Source organism: Dermacentor andersoni, chromosome 1 (assembly GCF_023375885.2).
Source record: "Dermacentor andersoni chromosome 1, qqDerAnde1_hic_scaffold, whole genome shotgun sequence".
Taxonomy (NCBI): domain Eukaryota; kingdom Metazoa; phylum Arthropoda; class Arachnida; order Ixodida; family Ixodidae; genus Dermacentor; species Dermacentor andersoni.
The window spans coordinates 156,317,470-156,332,847 of NC_092814.1; the positions used below are offsets into that span (position 1 = coordinate 156,317,470).

The 15,378-nt window shown below is 48.4% G+C and overlaps 1 protein-coding gene across 15 annotated transcripts in view; it reads right to left on the reverse strand.

Annotated features, from left to right (window-relative positions):
- LOC126547420 (heat shock factor protein-like) overlaps positions 1-15,378 on the reverse strand; it is a 168,746-nt gene that overhangs the window by 70,255 nt on the left and 83,113 nt on the right. For all 15 annotated transcript variants that reach the window (XM_055062640.2, XM_050195416.3, XM_050195417.3 and 12 more), the window contains one exon: positions 9,296-9,664. In XM_055062640.2, the coding sequence (XP_054918615.2) occupies positions 9,296-9,664 (369 nt within the window). The remainder of the gene's footprint in view (positions 1-9,295; positions 9,665-15,378) is intronic.

The following is a 15,378-nucleotide window of genomic DNA, read 5'->3' on the forward strand; positions in this document are numbered from 1 at the left end:
TTGAAGCAACTGGGACACAGAGAAAACGCAAGCGATGGCGTCCGCATCAGCCGGTTCGTCGACGGGGTAGCGGGACAAACAATCGGCATCCCGGTGCAAGCGTCCCATCTTATATACCACGGAGAAGGTATATTCTTGCAGGCGTAACGCCCAGCGAGCGAGTCGTCCCGTGGAGTCCTTGAGCGAGGATAGCCAGCAGAGAGCGTGGTGATCAATGATGACACAGAAGGGGCGTCCGTACAAGTATGGACGAAATTTCGCAACAGCCCACACAAGAGCGAGGCACTCGCGCTCTGTGATTGAATAATTGCTCTCGACGAGTGATAGAAGTTGGCTGGCATAGGCTATAACGCGATCATGTCCACGCTGGCGCTGTGCTAACACTGCTCCTATGCCGTGACCACTGGCATCAGTTCGAACTTCCGTTGAGGCAGACGGGTCAAAGTGGGCCGAAATTGGAGGCGTAGTAAGGAGAGTAGTCAGCCGCGAAAACGATGCGGCATGGTCAGGACCCCAAGAAAAAGGGGCGTCTTTCTTCAAGAGGTCGGTAAGGGGACGTGCGATGGTCGCAAAATCCTTCACAAACCGTCGGAAATAAGAGCACAGCCCTACAAAACTACGAACATCCTTGGTAGACTTCGGAACAGGAAAATTTGTAACGGCGCGAATTTTGTCCGGATCGGGTCGCACGCCTCTGGCGTCTACGAGGTGTCTAAGGACGGCGATTTGGCGGCGAGCGAAATGACATTTTGACGAGTTCAACTGGAGACCGGCGCGGCGGAACACGTCAAGAATCGCTGAAAGACGGTCTAGATGCGTGTCGAATGTGGGCGAATAAACGATGACATCGTCCAGATAGCACAAACAGGTGGACCACTTGAACCCCTGTAGCAAAGAGTCCATCATTCGTTCGAAAGTGGCGGGTGCGTTACAGAGACTGAAAGGCATCACCTTGAACTGATAAAGGCCGTCAGGGGTAACAAATGCAGTCTTCTCTCGGTCTGTCATCGACGGATATCTGCCAGTAGCCGGACCGTAAGTCGATAGAAGAAAAATAGGTGGCACCGTACAGGCAGTCTAGAGCGTCATCAATACGTGGCAAAGGGTACACGTCCTTTTTTGTGATATTGTTCAGGTGGCGATAATCTACACAAAAGCGCCACGTTCCATCCTTCTTTTTGCCAAGTACGACAGGAGATGCCCAGGGACTACAGGAAGGCTCGATAATGTCCTTTGCAAGCATCTTTTTGACTTCCTGTCGGATAACAGCTTGTTTCGACGCAGAAACACGATATGGACGTCGGTGAATAGGGTTCGCATTGCCAGTATTTATGCGATGGGTCACGACGGACGTTTGGCCTAAGGGTCTGTTGTCAAAGTCAAAAACGTCACGATAGCCTTCAAGAACGCGGCAAAGAGCTTCAGCTTGGGCAGGTCTAAGGTCAGAGGAGACCATCTTCTTAATGTCGACGTCAGTACCGTGCGATGACGTCACGGTATGGGCTGAGCTGTAACCATCTTCCACTGTGAATGGCTCGACCTCATCATCCTGCAAAGCGCTAATTATAGCCAAGAAGATCCCCCGAGGCAGAACTTGTGCGGTTAGAGCGAAATTGACAAGTGGAAGGCAGGTGCGGTTGCCAGTAATTTTCAGCACAGTGTGCGGCACGGTAACACCATGTGTAAGTATAACGGCCGGAATTGGTGCGGCCACGTAATTGCCGTCAGGTACAGCTGGTGATGACAAGTCGACGTGTGTCACAGAGTGAGGCGGTAGGCGAATAAAATCCATGCAGCTCAGATGGCTTGGAGGCGGGTCCACAGGGTCGGCAAGAAAAGGCAAGTCAAGGCGAAGTGAGCCGGCCGAACAGTCAATGAGGGCAGAATGATTGGCAAGAAAATCCAGACCGAGAATGAGTTCGTGAGGGCAATGCTCGATGACGGTGAAGAGAACGACGGTGTGTCTCTCAGCAATGGTGAGTTGGGCAGAACACATGCCAACAATAGCGACAGTCCCTCCGTCGGCGACTTGTACAACTTGGTTCGGGGCAGGCATCAGAACTTTCTTGAGCCAACGGCGAAGAGCAGCACACATAATGGACACATGCGCCCCGGTGTCAATCAACGCGCACACAGGAACATTGTCGACGAGAACGTCCAAAAGATTCTTGTTCGTGGGTAAGGTGAAGCGAGGATTTCGTGCCAATGTCGTCAATGCAGCTTCACCTCCAGAAGCTGCATTGTCTAGTTTTCCGGTCGGGGGTGCGGCGAGTAGGGCGGAGAAGGAGCACGGCGTGACGGGGGCGAGCGAGATTGCCGGCGGGAGGGAGAAGGCGAGCGGGAGTAGCGGGGTCGTGTCAAAGGTGTCGCAGGCTCAGATGATGGAGCGGGCATAGAAGGGGCGAAGGAAAAGGATGCGCTAGAGGGGCGAGGGGGGTAATCAAGATAATAGCGCGTCAGTGTAGTCCAGCGGCTGCGGCAGTGGCGAGCGACATGTCCAATGCGTCGGCAGTTAAAGCAGATCGGCTTGTCGTCCACGGTTCACCATTCGGAGGGGTTGCGCTGTCCATAAGAGGAGTAAGAAGAGCACGGTGGGGACGTGCGTGGAGACAAAGGTTCCGAGCCTACGGAGCGAATGGATTGCAGGCCAACGTTGGACAACTCCTGACGGACAACGGCCTGGATCAAGGAGATTGTCACCGGAGAATGATCAGATAACGGGAATGAAGGGGCCGCCGGTTGTGCCGCTTCGACCTAACGACGAATGATGCGGGTCAAGTTGTCACATCGCAACGGCTGGTGGAAGAGGTCGTCACAGGATGACGTAGCAGCTGTGTTGGGAAGTCGCGTGATGTGCTGGGATACCCGGCGGCTTTTAGCATGCTCGAGACGGTGGCACTCCTTGAGGATGGTATCGATGCTGGTGACGTTCGTAAACACCAGTAAATTGAAGGCGTCGTCAGCAATGCCTTTGAGGACGTGATTAACCTTATCGTCCTCAGTCATGTTCGGGTCAGCCTTGGCACAAAGGGCCAAGACGTCGAGAATGTACGACACGTAGGACTCGGTCGACGTCTGTACACGTGTGGCAAGGGCTTTCTTGGCATTGACTTGTCGACATAATGGATTGCCAAAAAGGTCGCGTAGCTTGTCTTTGAAGAGATCCCAGCTTGAGATCTCCTCTTCGTGAGTCTGGAACCACGCCAATGGAGCTCCGTCGAGGTAGAAAAGTATGTTGGCAAGCATAATAGTCGGATCCCACCTGTGACTGGTGCTGACATGTTCGTATAAGCGGAGCCAGTCGTCAACATCAGGACTGCCAACTCCGTTGAAAACACCAGGATCCCAAGGTGGGGAAACAGCGACGTAGGTCGGGGCTGCAGGTGGAGACGCTTGTGTAGGTGAAGTGCCGCCAGCAGGAGCCGAAGTTGCATTGTCGCCGTTGCGACCGCTGCGAAGCTCCATGATGGGTACGGGGAACGTCCACCTCCACCAAATTAATGTTACGTGAAGCTGAAGCCGAATACTATTTACAATTTATTTACAGGGAAGCTCACGGAGGCCAAAATGGCGACGCTATATCAAGCCGGCACACACGTCATCTTCGTCCTCCTCAGTGCAGCCACACTGTGGCGGCTGTTCCGTAGCAATATCATCGATTCTTGGCATAGGCTATGGGAATAAATCAGCCTGACAGTTTACAAGTCTCCAATCAGTGCGCATCCTGAAAGTTCCATCATCTTTGGGCACAATTGCAATCAGAGATGCAAAGGTTGATGGTCGAATAATTTCAGCATTTAGCAAGCCTTGTAACTATTCTTTTAGCCATTTCTTCTTTTCATAGGACATCCCATAGGGCTTTTCTTTTAACAGGTGTCATGTCACTGAGCTTGAATGGAACCTCACTAACGTTCACTGGAGGAGGGTAAAGTCCAATGCATATCAGCTCCGGGAACTGTGTCAGTACATTTTAACTCTCTCTGACCAACTTGACATGCATTTGAGAGTTTGTACATGCCTTCAACTGGAATTTCTCGACCGGGATGTCAATGATGACTTCATCGTGCCATGTGATAGTTATCTTTAATTTCTTCATGTCAGGGCATACTAGTATAAAATTAAATGTGGCGTCATGATAGTGCTTCTACAGTTATATTGATTGTTTGAAATTCCACGCACACGCGTGTCCGCTTGTCTAGTACTCGAGAACATCCATTGTAACTGTGCAGTTTGACAACTTTGCCACTGAGTATTTGATCTTGCAAAATCAGTAGAGAATTAACTATGAAGACTGATGCTCCAGTGTCAACTGATACTTCAATGGCATTTCCATTAATTCTCATCTGTGCGTACAGTAGGCCTGCCGCAGACTTCGCCAAGTAAATGCTTTCTTTTGGCGTCTCCAAGGAGAACGAAAAGTTTGGGCATACCAGCTCGTTTACTTGTCCCGGCTGTCGAGTCATTTCATTGGCTGAGTGAATTTCAGCATAATTCACTGTAGTACTGCGGCCATAGGGCACCTGGTTTTTGGGGATCCAATGGTACAGCTTCGGCTAATGATGTTGCTTTCTTAGTCATTGGCTAGTAAAAGGTCATCGGGAATGTCTTTCAGTGACTGTTGGAGTTCATCCAATGTCACAGGTTGTCTCATCGTGATTAGACGTTGATAACTCTTTGTCATTCCAAGAATAACCAGTGGCACAATTGATGATTCCCGCAGGTTGGGGTCGATTCGTTGCAAAAGCCAACATTTTTCGTAGAAGTACTAGTTGACAGATCCTTCTCAATGCTTGAGTGTAATAGCCTTCCCCCGCATTCTATGGGATTCAAAGCGAAGGCTTGCGGAAAGCTAGCTTGCCATTCAACCCATGTTGCATCTGTATTGATCGGTATGCAGAACTCGAAACATTTCTTTGCATTTCCTAAAAGGATATGGTTGATAAGTTCTTGCACCCCCTGGTTTGTTGATCGGAGTGTTGACGACAATATAGTCAGAAGCTGCCACTGCACTTGCTGTTGCTGATCTTTCAATAGGTGTTGTATGAGATGTCCAGCAGCTTGAGTTTCACTTTTAACTACAGTTTGGCTACTTGAACTGTAAATCCAGTGTTGGAAGTCAGTCACACGCATATTCACTCTGACTGAGCCAACAAATTCGAGATTTTCAAGTGCTGAATTGGCTCAATTGGCTAAGTAGGACAAGAGGTTCAGTGTGCTGACCTTTTCAGGTAGCTCGATGGCATTGTCTCCATCTTCCTGGTAGTTCCTCACCAGTAGATGACTATCTTCATATTGGGCGATCGTGAACGACACCCACATGGTACAAAACTGTGACTGCAGCAACATGTAACAGTCCGTTTAATCAGACATCATTAATCTAACCCTTTCTTCTTCCTCTTCTCTTCTCTTGGTCTCTCCTGTGTGCTTTTTCGTTCTCTTTCACAAGCATTACACATCTTCTATGATTTGACATCTCTTCAGCTATCTCAAAAGCATTCACTGAATATATAAATTGGTGCTGAAAAACATGCACTCGTCAAGAATAAAAGAAAAATAAAGAACATGATGTTTCAGGCCCCGTATGGGTCCCTTGATCACAATGAAGATATAAGCATGGACGCGCGACTATTCATGGGTGAGGTGGTGCAGCGTGCGGGTGTATATCTCAGGAAGATTACCTGCATCCTGTTTATTGTGCGTTTAGTTGATTGAATGTACTAAGATTCTAAACGCAAATGGACAGATAAGTGTTTCTTGGTTGTTATGATGGCTGCCGAGTCCCAGTCAACGTCGTGTCCAGTTAGTTCGCGATGTTCCGCCAGGGCGTTCGCAGCTGTGTGGCCCTTGACGTCATTCATGTGTTGTTTCAAGCGCCATTTAAAATTTCTGCCCTCTCGCCGACGTACAAGATGTCACACTCTTTGCATGGTATCTTGTGGATCACTCCCGGGTAGTCAGTGTGCTTCAAAGGCTCTCTTGCGCAAACCAGCTGTTGGCCAAGTTTTCGGGTAGGCATGTGGGCGATTTGCACACCGTAGCTCTTAAAAATTTTTGCAAGGGCTTTGCTTGTTCCCACTGCGTAAGGTACCGCTGCGCACTTCACTGTTTCTTTCACCGTTTCACGATGAAGCTTCGCTGATTTGCACTCCTGCGTTCTGAGCAGTTGTAAAGGGTAACCATTGTTTACCAGGTCCCGTTTCACAACCTGCAGCTCTTGCCTATGTTTCGTGGGGCTGGAGCAGACACAGAATGCCCAGGAAAAGAGTGCTGCTGCGACAGATCGCTTTCGCCCCATTGGGTGCGTCGAGTCGAAGCTCAGGTACTTTCCTGTGTGCGTTGGCTTTCTGTGCACACTAGTCCTAAAGCCGCTTAAGTCCTCTCTACGAGGACATCCAGGAAGGAAATGCGCCCATTGGTTCCCTCTTCAGCTGTGAACTGTATAATTGGCTTGAAGGAATTTAGGTGCTCGAGGAAATGTGTTGCGTGCCGGTGACGGATAATACAGAAGCAGTCGTCCCTGTATCTTAGAATGAGTTTGGTCGTGTCCCGAATGAAGACAAGGTGGCACTTTCCAGATCGTCCAGAGCAATGTTGGCGCAAACGACGGACACAGAAGGTCCTATTGCTGTGCTGAATACCTGCTTGTAATACTCCTTGTTAAAGACGAAATATGTACAGTGCTCACGGAAATAAACGCGTCAATTTAGGGCTAAGTAATGCGCATACTTTCGTTTCAACCGGCTGCAGTTCGTGTCACATCGACGTAATTGTGGCGCGTACACTTACATCGGAGTCCTCTTCACCTTTGGTGACCAAATTCCTAGCGACATGACATGGTGCTCTCGCGTACTTTGCACATATGTAGGGTTCTACTAAATGCTCCGTGTCCTATTTCATTCCGTGAGCACTGTACTCTCCATTCTCAATTTTGCCTTGAGAATACATACTTCATCTTTAACAAGGAGTATTACAAGCAGGTATTCAGCACAGCGATGGGAGCTTCTGTGTTCGTCGTTTGCGGCAGCATTGCTCTGGAGGATCTGGAAAGTGCCACCTTGTCTTCATTCGGGACACGACCAAAGCTCATTCTAAGATACACAGACAACTGCTTCTGTATTATCTGTCACTGGCATGCAACACGTTTCCTCGAGCACCTAAATTCCTTCAAGCCAAGTATACAGTTCATGGCTGAAAAGGAAACCAATGGGTGAATTCCCTCCCTGGATGTCCTCGTAAAGAGGACTTCAAGCGGCTTTAAGACTAGTGAGTACAGAAAGAAAACACACACAAGAAAGTACCTGAGCTTCAACTCGACGCACCCTATGGGGCAAAAGTGATCCGTCGCAGCAGCACTCTTTTCCCGGGCATTCCACGCCTCCTCCAGCCCCACAAAACATAGGCAAGAGCTGCAGGTTGTGAAAAGGGAACTGTTAAAGAATGGTTACCCTCTACAACTGCTCAGAACACAAGAGTGCAAATCAGCGGGGTAATCTTCCCAAGATATACCCACACGCTGCACCACCTCACCCATAAATAGTTGTGCACCCATGCTTATATCTTCATTGTGATCAAGGTACCCATACAGGGCCTGAAACGTCATGTTCTTTATTTTTCTTTTATTCTTGGCGAGTGCATGTTTTTTTGGCAGCAGTATGTTTCCTCGCCAGACGAGTTTTCATAGAACACTTGACAATATATAAATTGTTATCAATGGTATAAGAAACAATACACATTGGGAAGGGACAGTCTATGGAATGGTAGGGCTTGTACATTTACATACATGAACAGGAACCAGCTGCACACACAACACAATCTTTTGCGCTGAAAAACTTCAGTGTTGCGGTCACAGTATAGCAAGTTAAAACGAAGGATGTAAGGGCATGCTGTTTTCTTTGTCCTCTCATGTTCTTCATTTCAAGTTTTTAACGCACTGATCGCCACAACCTGCAGAAGACCAGATCAAAGTTACATCCTACTATGTCATAAAAAAGAAGAGAATGGCTGCTTAAACAGAATTAATGGAAATTGAGGGTTTCGTCACCACAAGTCAGAAAGAAAAAAACACTACAACCAGGTAATGTAGGCCTGTGTAGGCATAATGGGCAGGGCATTTCTCTCGGCACTGTCCCTACCGAAGGGAAACAGAAAAGTTGAAAAGGAATTGAGGATGTAGACATTAAACTCTTAATATATCTCCATTCATATCAGGTAATTTTAGCCCCTTATGGATGAGTGTTGCTTACAGGCAAGACAACAGAGAAAAATTGTTTTCTTGCCGAGTGTTGGTTTTGAGTATGGAGGTTCTGACAAAATGTCTTTGGCAAACACTGAATGACAAGCAGGAAATGCAATTTGTTGAATTAGAGCAGCAACAGCAGATGAAGAAGAAGTTTAGCATGCCACTCGCTTTCTTTTCAAAGCAGTCAGAAGAGAAATATCATTGCAATTCCCCTGCTGTAATGGTACAACACAGGTAACATAGAGCAAATGCAATCATCTTGGCTTCACATTCCATGAGAACTATTTCTACAGGTTCCACAGGAAGCCATAGGTGCCATGGGGGGAAACTCATTTTCAGTTTTCTAAGTTATGGGGTTTTACGTGCCAAATCCACGATCTGGTTATGAGGCACTCCGTAGTGGAGGACTCTGGAAATTTGGACCACCTGGGGTTCTTTGATGTGTACCTAAATCTAAGTACACCGGTGTTTTCACATTTAGCCCCCATCGAAATGTAGCCGCCGTGGCCGGGATTCGATCCAATGTCCTCGTGCTTAGCAGCTCAACACCATAGCCACTAAGCAACCATGGCGGGTTTGCAGTGTTCCACCTGGTATTGCCCACCTATTTCAAAGAAGTTTGCACAAAATATTTCTTTTTGTTGAATATCCTTATTCTCGGTGTATTTAGTCCATTAAAATAAGCATTTTTTGGGGGGTACTTTTATGTCACCTCCTTAAAGGGTAAATAAATTACTTCGGGAATATTCTCACGGAGCAGTGGAGCATGATGTTGAAGACATGCTGACTATCAACAAATGATTTGGTGGGAAAAACGTGTGGCTTGTTCAAGCAGTCATCTTGTGTTGCCGCAGTCTGTAAATACCCTGTAAATACACCTATGGTTCACTAATTCTGCCCCATGGCAATATATTCTTACAAGACGTGCTTAGGCTTCACAAAATGTTTCAGGGCCCCTTTAAATAAAATATAAAATAAAAGACTGATAGAAAACTTAAGATCTAGCTCCTGGCAAAAGCTCTTACTTCCTTCAAGTGATTGATCAACAAAACGTACTGAAGTGACCTGGTAGTCAGTAACAAGGGCACCCTTGGTCAGTCTGGGCACCTTGGAGGTAGAGCTGGGACTATCATGTAGCATCAGTGGCATCTTGCGCTTTACAGTAATGTTGCGGTTGGCCTGCACCATGGTGACAAGAAATTGGATAAGCTTCTCGACAATCTGTTGCTGCTTCATGTGCTTCTGGCGCAGCCGGGCAACTTCCCGCCAGAGAGCCTCATTTTCTTTTTTCATGTCGGCAAGCAGTTGGTCCATCCGCTCTTGGCGATCCTGCATGTTGCCTGCACTGGTTAGTAGCTCCTTGAGGACCTCATTGCGAGCCTGTCCATCTTCAGGACCCTGACCCCCAGCCCTGCTGGATGGAACCTGCAAAAGCATTTGACTGTCAGTCCATGATCAATTCTTTTGCAGGGTAGAGACTGCCATAAGTAGATTGATGATAGCTAAGATGAAAGATATGGAAGTTGATAAATTTATCAACATAATTTATTACCATTACAACAATTCATCACTTGTGAAACATCCAATGTTTAAAAAGAAAACATGTAAGGCCGCTCTTTTCTGCTTTAAATAACTGCATATGAGTGCAAAATTTGACACTTTAGCTAGTATTATCCTACAAAGACCCAATGACAACTTCCCCAATCTTCCCACAGGCATCCTTCATGTCTTCTCTATTGCTGTGATATGTTAATTAGCTCAGCACCAAATAAATTTCTAGCCAGCCCAGCTGTTTGCTTCAACCCCAGTGACTCAGTAGTGTGTGCTTATTTTTGCAGCAACATTTTTGTTCTCCATTGATTGCATATACTGTACTCATTTGCAAATGTGTATGCTGGATCATCAGGGGCATTTTGCAATGCCTCAAAAAGTAAAGACTAAAATTTAATTGTAAAGTTTTGTTACAGCAAAGCTCAAGGAAAAGCCAAACTTACTTCATTATATATCCATTACTTTATTACAATAGATGCCCACACTCATGGCTAACACTGTCCATCAAAGCAGCAGGGGGGAATAGCGGGATGGGTGAGTGGGGGGAGTTACCACTCAATAAGCCATAGGTGATGCATAAATCTGCAGCACACTACTGAACAACTGTGCAATACTGTCTTCTGTCACATCTTTGTCAATGAGAGATCACTGGTTTCTTTAATGCAGCTGTGAACACTAATCCACTTTCACTGTCATCATGTATGCAGACGTAGCATCACAACAGCTCTAACAATGTTTTGTAAGCATGCCAATGAAGTATTGCAAGCAACTAATTTAGCACAACGCAGGTCACTGTGTGCAAACGAATTCTTCTAAGCAACAACCATTGCATAAAATCAGATGTTCGTAGTGCTTCACCAGCATGTTCATGAAATGCCAACAAGCTAAACGATCACCAACAGGGTAGCCTGTTGGTGCTATTACCTGGGCTATTAATAGCCAAATTGGGCTACTTTCTTTGTGCTTTAGCATCAAAAAGTTTTAGCTGGCTATTGTTGGGGTTGGAGGACGGACTTCGGGATGAAAACAAACTTGGGAGGATTTATTTTACATTATATACAGAGAGGTGAGAGTCAAGTAACAGTCGTACAGTCATTACGGGCCGGCAGCAACTCGGACGCTGCGGCCCGCAGCAAGAAGTTCGAGAGAGGTGAATCCGGGAATGCTCTGGTCTCTCTGGAATGCTTCTTTTAAACCCTTCGAGGACTGGAAGTCGCGTCATGTTCGGCCAATGGGAGAGTCCGCTCCGATGACGCCACCTTCGGCCAATGATAGGCACCCGTGCGGTGATGTCACACCCGGCGGCTCCCCGCGGTCTTGCCTTGCTGTGGTGCAATGCTCTCTTCAAAGGCGAAGAAGGGGGACGCTTGGGCCTTCCCGGTACATCACAGCCGTCCGGTTGTCACGGCGCATTACCGCCGTCAGGCCGTCCCGGCACAATACCGCCGTCTTGGTTTGGCACCCACTTTACTTTCAACAGTGCCGGGCTATCCCCTCGTTTTCTGGAAGAGTCAAACAGAGAATAGCTACCGCGGAGCACACGAAGTGGGGGCCGCCAACTTGTTTGCACGTGTCTTGCCTCAGGAATGTGTCATCCATGCTTCTGCATTCCTTACGTAGCAGTGGCGCGATTCGAAGTGGTCCGGGGGAACTCGAAGTAGGCGCAGGAAACAGCTCTATATCTAACAGCTCGTTCTCGCCCCGGATGTTCTGAATGGCCGGTGAACTCAATTCGCTGGCCATGAGGAACGCCGAAAGAACCTGCAGGGTATTGGTGTCGAGCCTCGTTTGACGAACTTCGGTATCCTGGGCCCTGGAGAACATACGTCAAACAAACAAAACAACACAGCGCTGCACCACGTGTAAGCGCAGGCTCTTCACCCCTGACTCGCCAGGCTATTACTGAGTCAAAATGAACCCTGATCTTTTATTTCCCCAATTTTGACTAAACAGTTCCAACCACCCTTCCAAACAGCTATCCACTTCTCCCCGAATGCCGACAAGACCAGAGTACTATTGCTGTTGCAAAACAAAGGGTCGTTGACGTTGTAAACAACAAATGAAAACAGCCGAACATATCTTAAGTGGCCTAACTACACGAACAGCATGTTTCCAATCTATCGCAGTGGCGTACTTATCGCACGTATTGGTGCCACTGAACAATCTGGTCAACCTCACAAGTACGTAATCACAAGCGCACTAGCCTTGTGGTCACTAAACAGAACGCGTACTTGCGTTGTGGGCAAACTTTTCATTTACGCTGACTCACGTTTCTTCCTTTAGTCCCTCTAGGACACGTGACTTAAACGAACAATTAAACTCGCGGGACTTACACACTCCGCAGAACTCTTAAAATGATGCGTCTTCTACTAACTCTTTCCACGCACGCTCACTAAAGAAGTCAGAATACGGCTGCCCTCAACACACCCCAGCAACCCAGTCATAAAGCTGCTTCCTTCCGTCCACACAGGACACGCGCTAATGGAACTAAGAACGCTTCTCAGTGCAAATCATGCACTCACTGAAAACCTACGCGCTTAACCTTAGAAAATTCAAAAACACTCAAAAAGAAAGAAGGTTAAATAACACACACGCGCGTTACGATAGGCCTTTCAACAATAACCTTGACCCTCAGGTTACTCACACACACACAAAAGAAAGCCTATGTACTTATTAATGAACATCTCACGAGACTACAGGTTTACATAAAACGCATCTTTCAAATCTCGGAGCTTCTCAAACGAAAACACAAACAAAACTCAAACCTTACACATTGAAAGAAATCCTAGTCTCAAATCGCGAAAACCTTCCGATGCTCAAAATAAAAAACAAACACTTCATTTCTACGGAAGCGCTCTTGGCCTCCCTTTCCAAACGCTTATGTCTGACTCATACTTTGAGTCGGACTCGAGGTGGTCGCGGTTTGAAAGCTACTCTGGCTGCCGAGGAACAACAAAAGGGCTGACTCACTATCAGCTCCCCCAAGACGTTACGGTCTCCTGCCAATTTGCGTCCTGGCGCCCCGCTTTCCTCACAAACTCGATTGACCGCGTCGCTACTCCCCACCTGGTCTCGTCCTGCCACCTTGCGCTTCTTCATACTGCACGCTGAGCTATAAAAAGAACTACGGAACGACGAGGAGTTTAACAGCCCCGTGCCCTTTGTCCGCGTCCGTGCAGAACATGCTTCTCGGTCTCCTTTTTGACCGGTGGCTCGAACGTTTTCGATGCGTCAACATCGTCAGTGACGACCGCACCTTTTTCCTCGCGCCCTGCCCTCTTGGGTCTCTCGCCATCTTTGGCGACGCTACATTAGTTACCGTCTTTCGGTCTTTACCGCGCTTCTTTTTACGGCGCTTTCTCTTCGCACTCACTTTCATGTCGCCTTCTCGTGCCTCGTGCTAGCCGGTACACATTTCGTCGGCCCGGATCGGTCTCTTACCCACACAGTCTGAGTGATTCACATTTAAATCTACTCTCACTTTGCCTCGACTGGCGGACAGCCCAACCGACTCTGGAACAATGCAGCAGGCTTTACTCGAGTTAGACAACTCGCACTCTTGCGAACTGCCCTCTACTACATTGCCCAGCTCACGCTGTGCATCGACACACAGTCCGTCGGTATCGATCGCTGTCTCACGCGCACAGTCTGAATGATTAATAACTGAACCATCCCTATCTAGGCTATCTAGACTGGCGGAGAGCCGCACCGATCCCTGAACAATGCAGTTGTTCTCTCGTGAACTACGGAGCTCGCCATCCCGAGAACTACTCTCAGCTGCATCGTCCAGTTCGCACTTCACTTCTGCACGCAGATCTGGCTCTACATGGGTGCTCGCGTCTGTCGGGTCAGCAGTACCCTTTTCTTCGCTAGCAACCTCGCTAACATAACCAGCGACGCACACGCGCGGTAACTGTGCCAATTTGTTCGCAGCTGGCCTAGCTGTCTCTACAGTCCTCTGTTGGCACAGCACCTCGTCGCTCTCCTTGCGGCCTTTAACGGCCTCTGTTGCCACTAAGGCATCGTTAGCAGCTAGCCTTTTCCCTTCACTTATGAATCTGCAGCCAATCTCACAGGCACTACTCTTCTCGTCGGCTTTTGGTGAAAATCCGCTCGATGCTGCCTCATTCTTTCGCTCTGTACTACCTACAGAATTCTCAGACAGCCGTTGTCTCTGTGCCATTAACTGATCACAATACTGTATCTCTTTGATCAGTGCTGCCTTCTCTCTCTCATACTTTTGCTCACGCTCACGCTTACGTTCCTTCTCACGTTCGTGACGCTCACACCTAAGAGTAAGTTCTTGAAGCTCACGCTTCCGTTCATTCTCGCGTTCTTCACGCTTACGCTCACTCTTACGTTCACGACGCTCACGCACACGTTCACGACGCTCACGCACACGTTCACGACACTCACGCTCCCGTGGTTCCTGTATCACCTCCCAAGCAAGCTCAAGGCTTTTATCATCATTGCCACTATCGTTAATCGCCTTTATGATAGCTGGCGTTTTCATCCGTTCGTCCGCCTCAACTCCCAAATCGTCGCACACCAACAACAAGTCTAACCTCGTCAACCTTCTAAGATCCATGGCAGCTGCCCCGACAGGTGGTTAGAACTGTTTTCCTTAATTTGTGCAAACACACAATGCAACAAACTCCCGATTCCCAGAACTATCAAAATGAACACACAACATTTGAGTCTGGCGAATCAAAAGGAAAAAAACCACGCGCTCACTTACGGTTGCAGCACCCTGCCATCCGGTTCATTTGTCCGCTGTTCCCGGTTCCTCCGGACTCCCTGGGTCGAAGGCTCGCTCTTCTTCGCTACTCCCAGTTTCTTCGGACCTCTTTCGACGAAGGCTCTCTCTTCTTCGCTCTTCCCGGTTCCTTAGGATCTCTCTCGACGAAGGTTGATCCGTAGCGCTGCCACCAGCTGATGCATTCGGAGGCGATCTCACCGCTGCCAACCAGATGTAGGGGTTGAGGACGGACTTCGGGATGAAAACAAACTTGGGAGGATTTATTTTACATTATATACAGAGAGGTGAGAGTCAAGTAACAGTCGTACAGTCATTACGGGCCGGCAGCAACTCGGACGCTGCGGCCCGCGGCAAGAAGTTCAAGAGAGGTGAATCCGGGAATGCTCTGGTCTCTCTGGAATGCTTCTTTTAAACCCTTCGAGGACTGGAAGTCGCGTCATGTTCGGCCAATGGGAGAGTCCGCTCCGATGACGCCACCTTCGGCCAATGGTAGGCACCCGTGCGGTGATGTCACACCCGGCGGCTCCCCGCGGTCTTGCCTTGCTGTGGTGCAATGCTCTCTTCAAAGGCGAAGAAGGGGGACGCTTGGGCCTTCCCGGTACATCACAGCCGTCCGGTTGTCACGGCGCATTACCGCCGTCAGGCCGTCCCGGCACAATACCGCCGTCTTGGTTTGGCACCCGCTTTACTTTCAACAGTGCCGGGCTATCCCCTCGTTTTCTGGAAGAGTCAAACAGAGAATAGCTACCGCGGAGCACACGAAGTGGGGGCCGCCAACTTGTTTGCACGTGTCTTGCCTCAGGAATATGTCATCCATGCTTCTGCATTC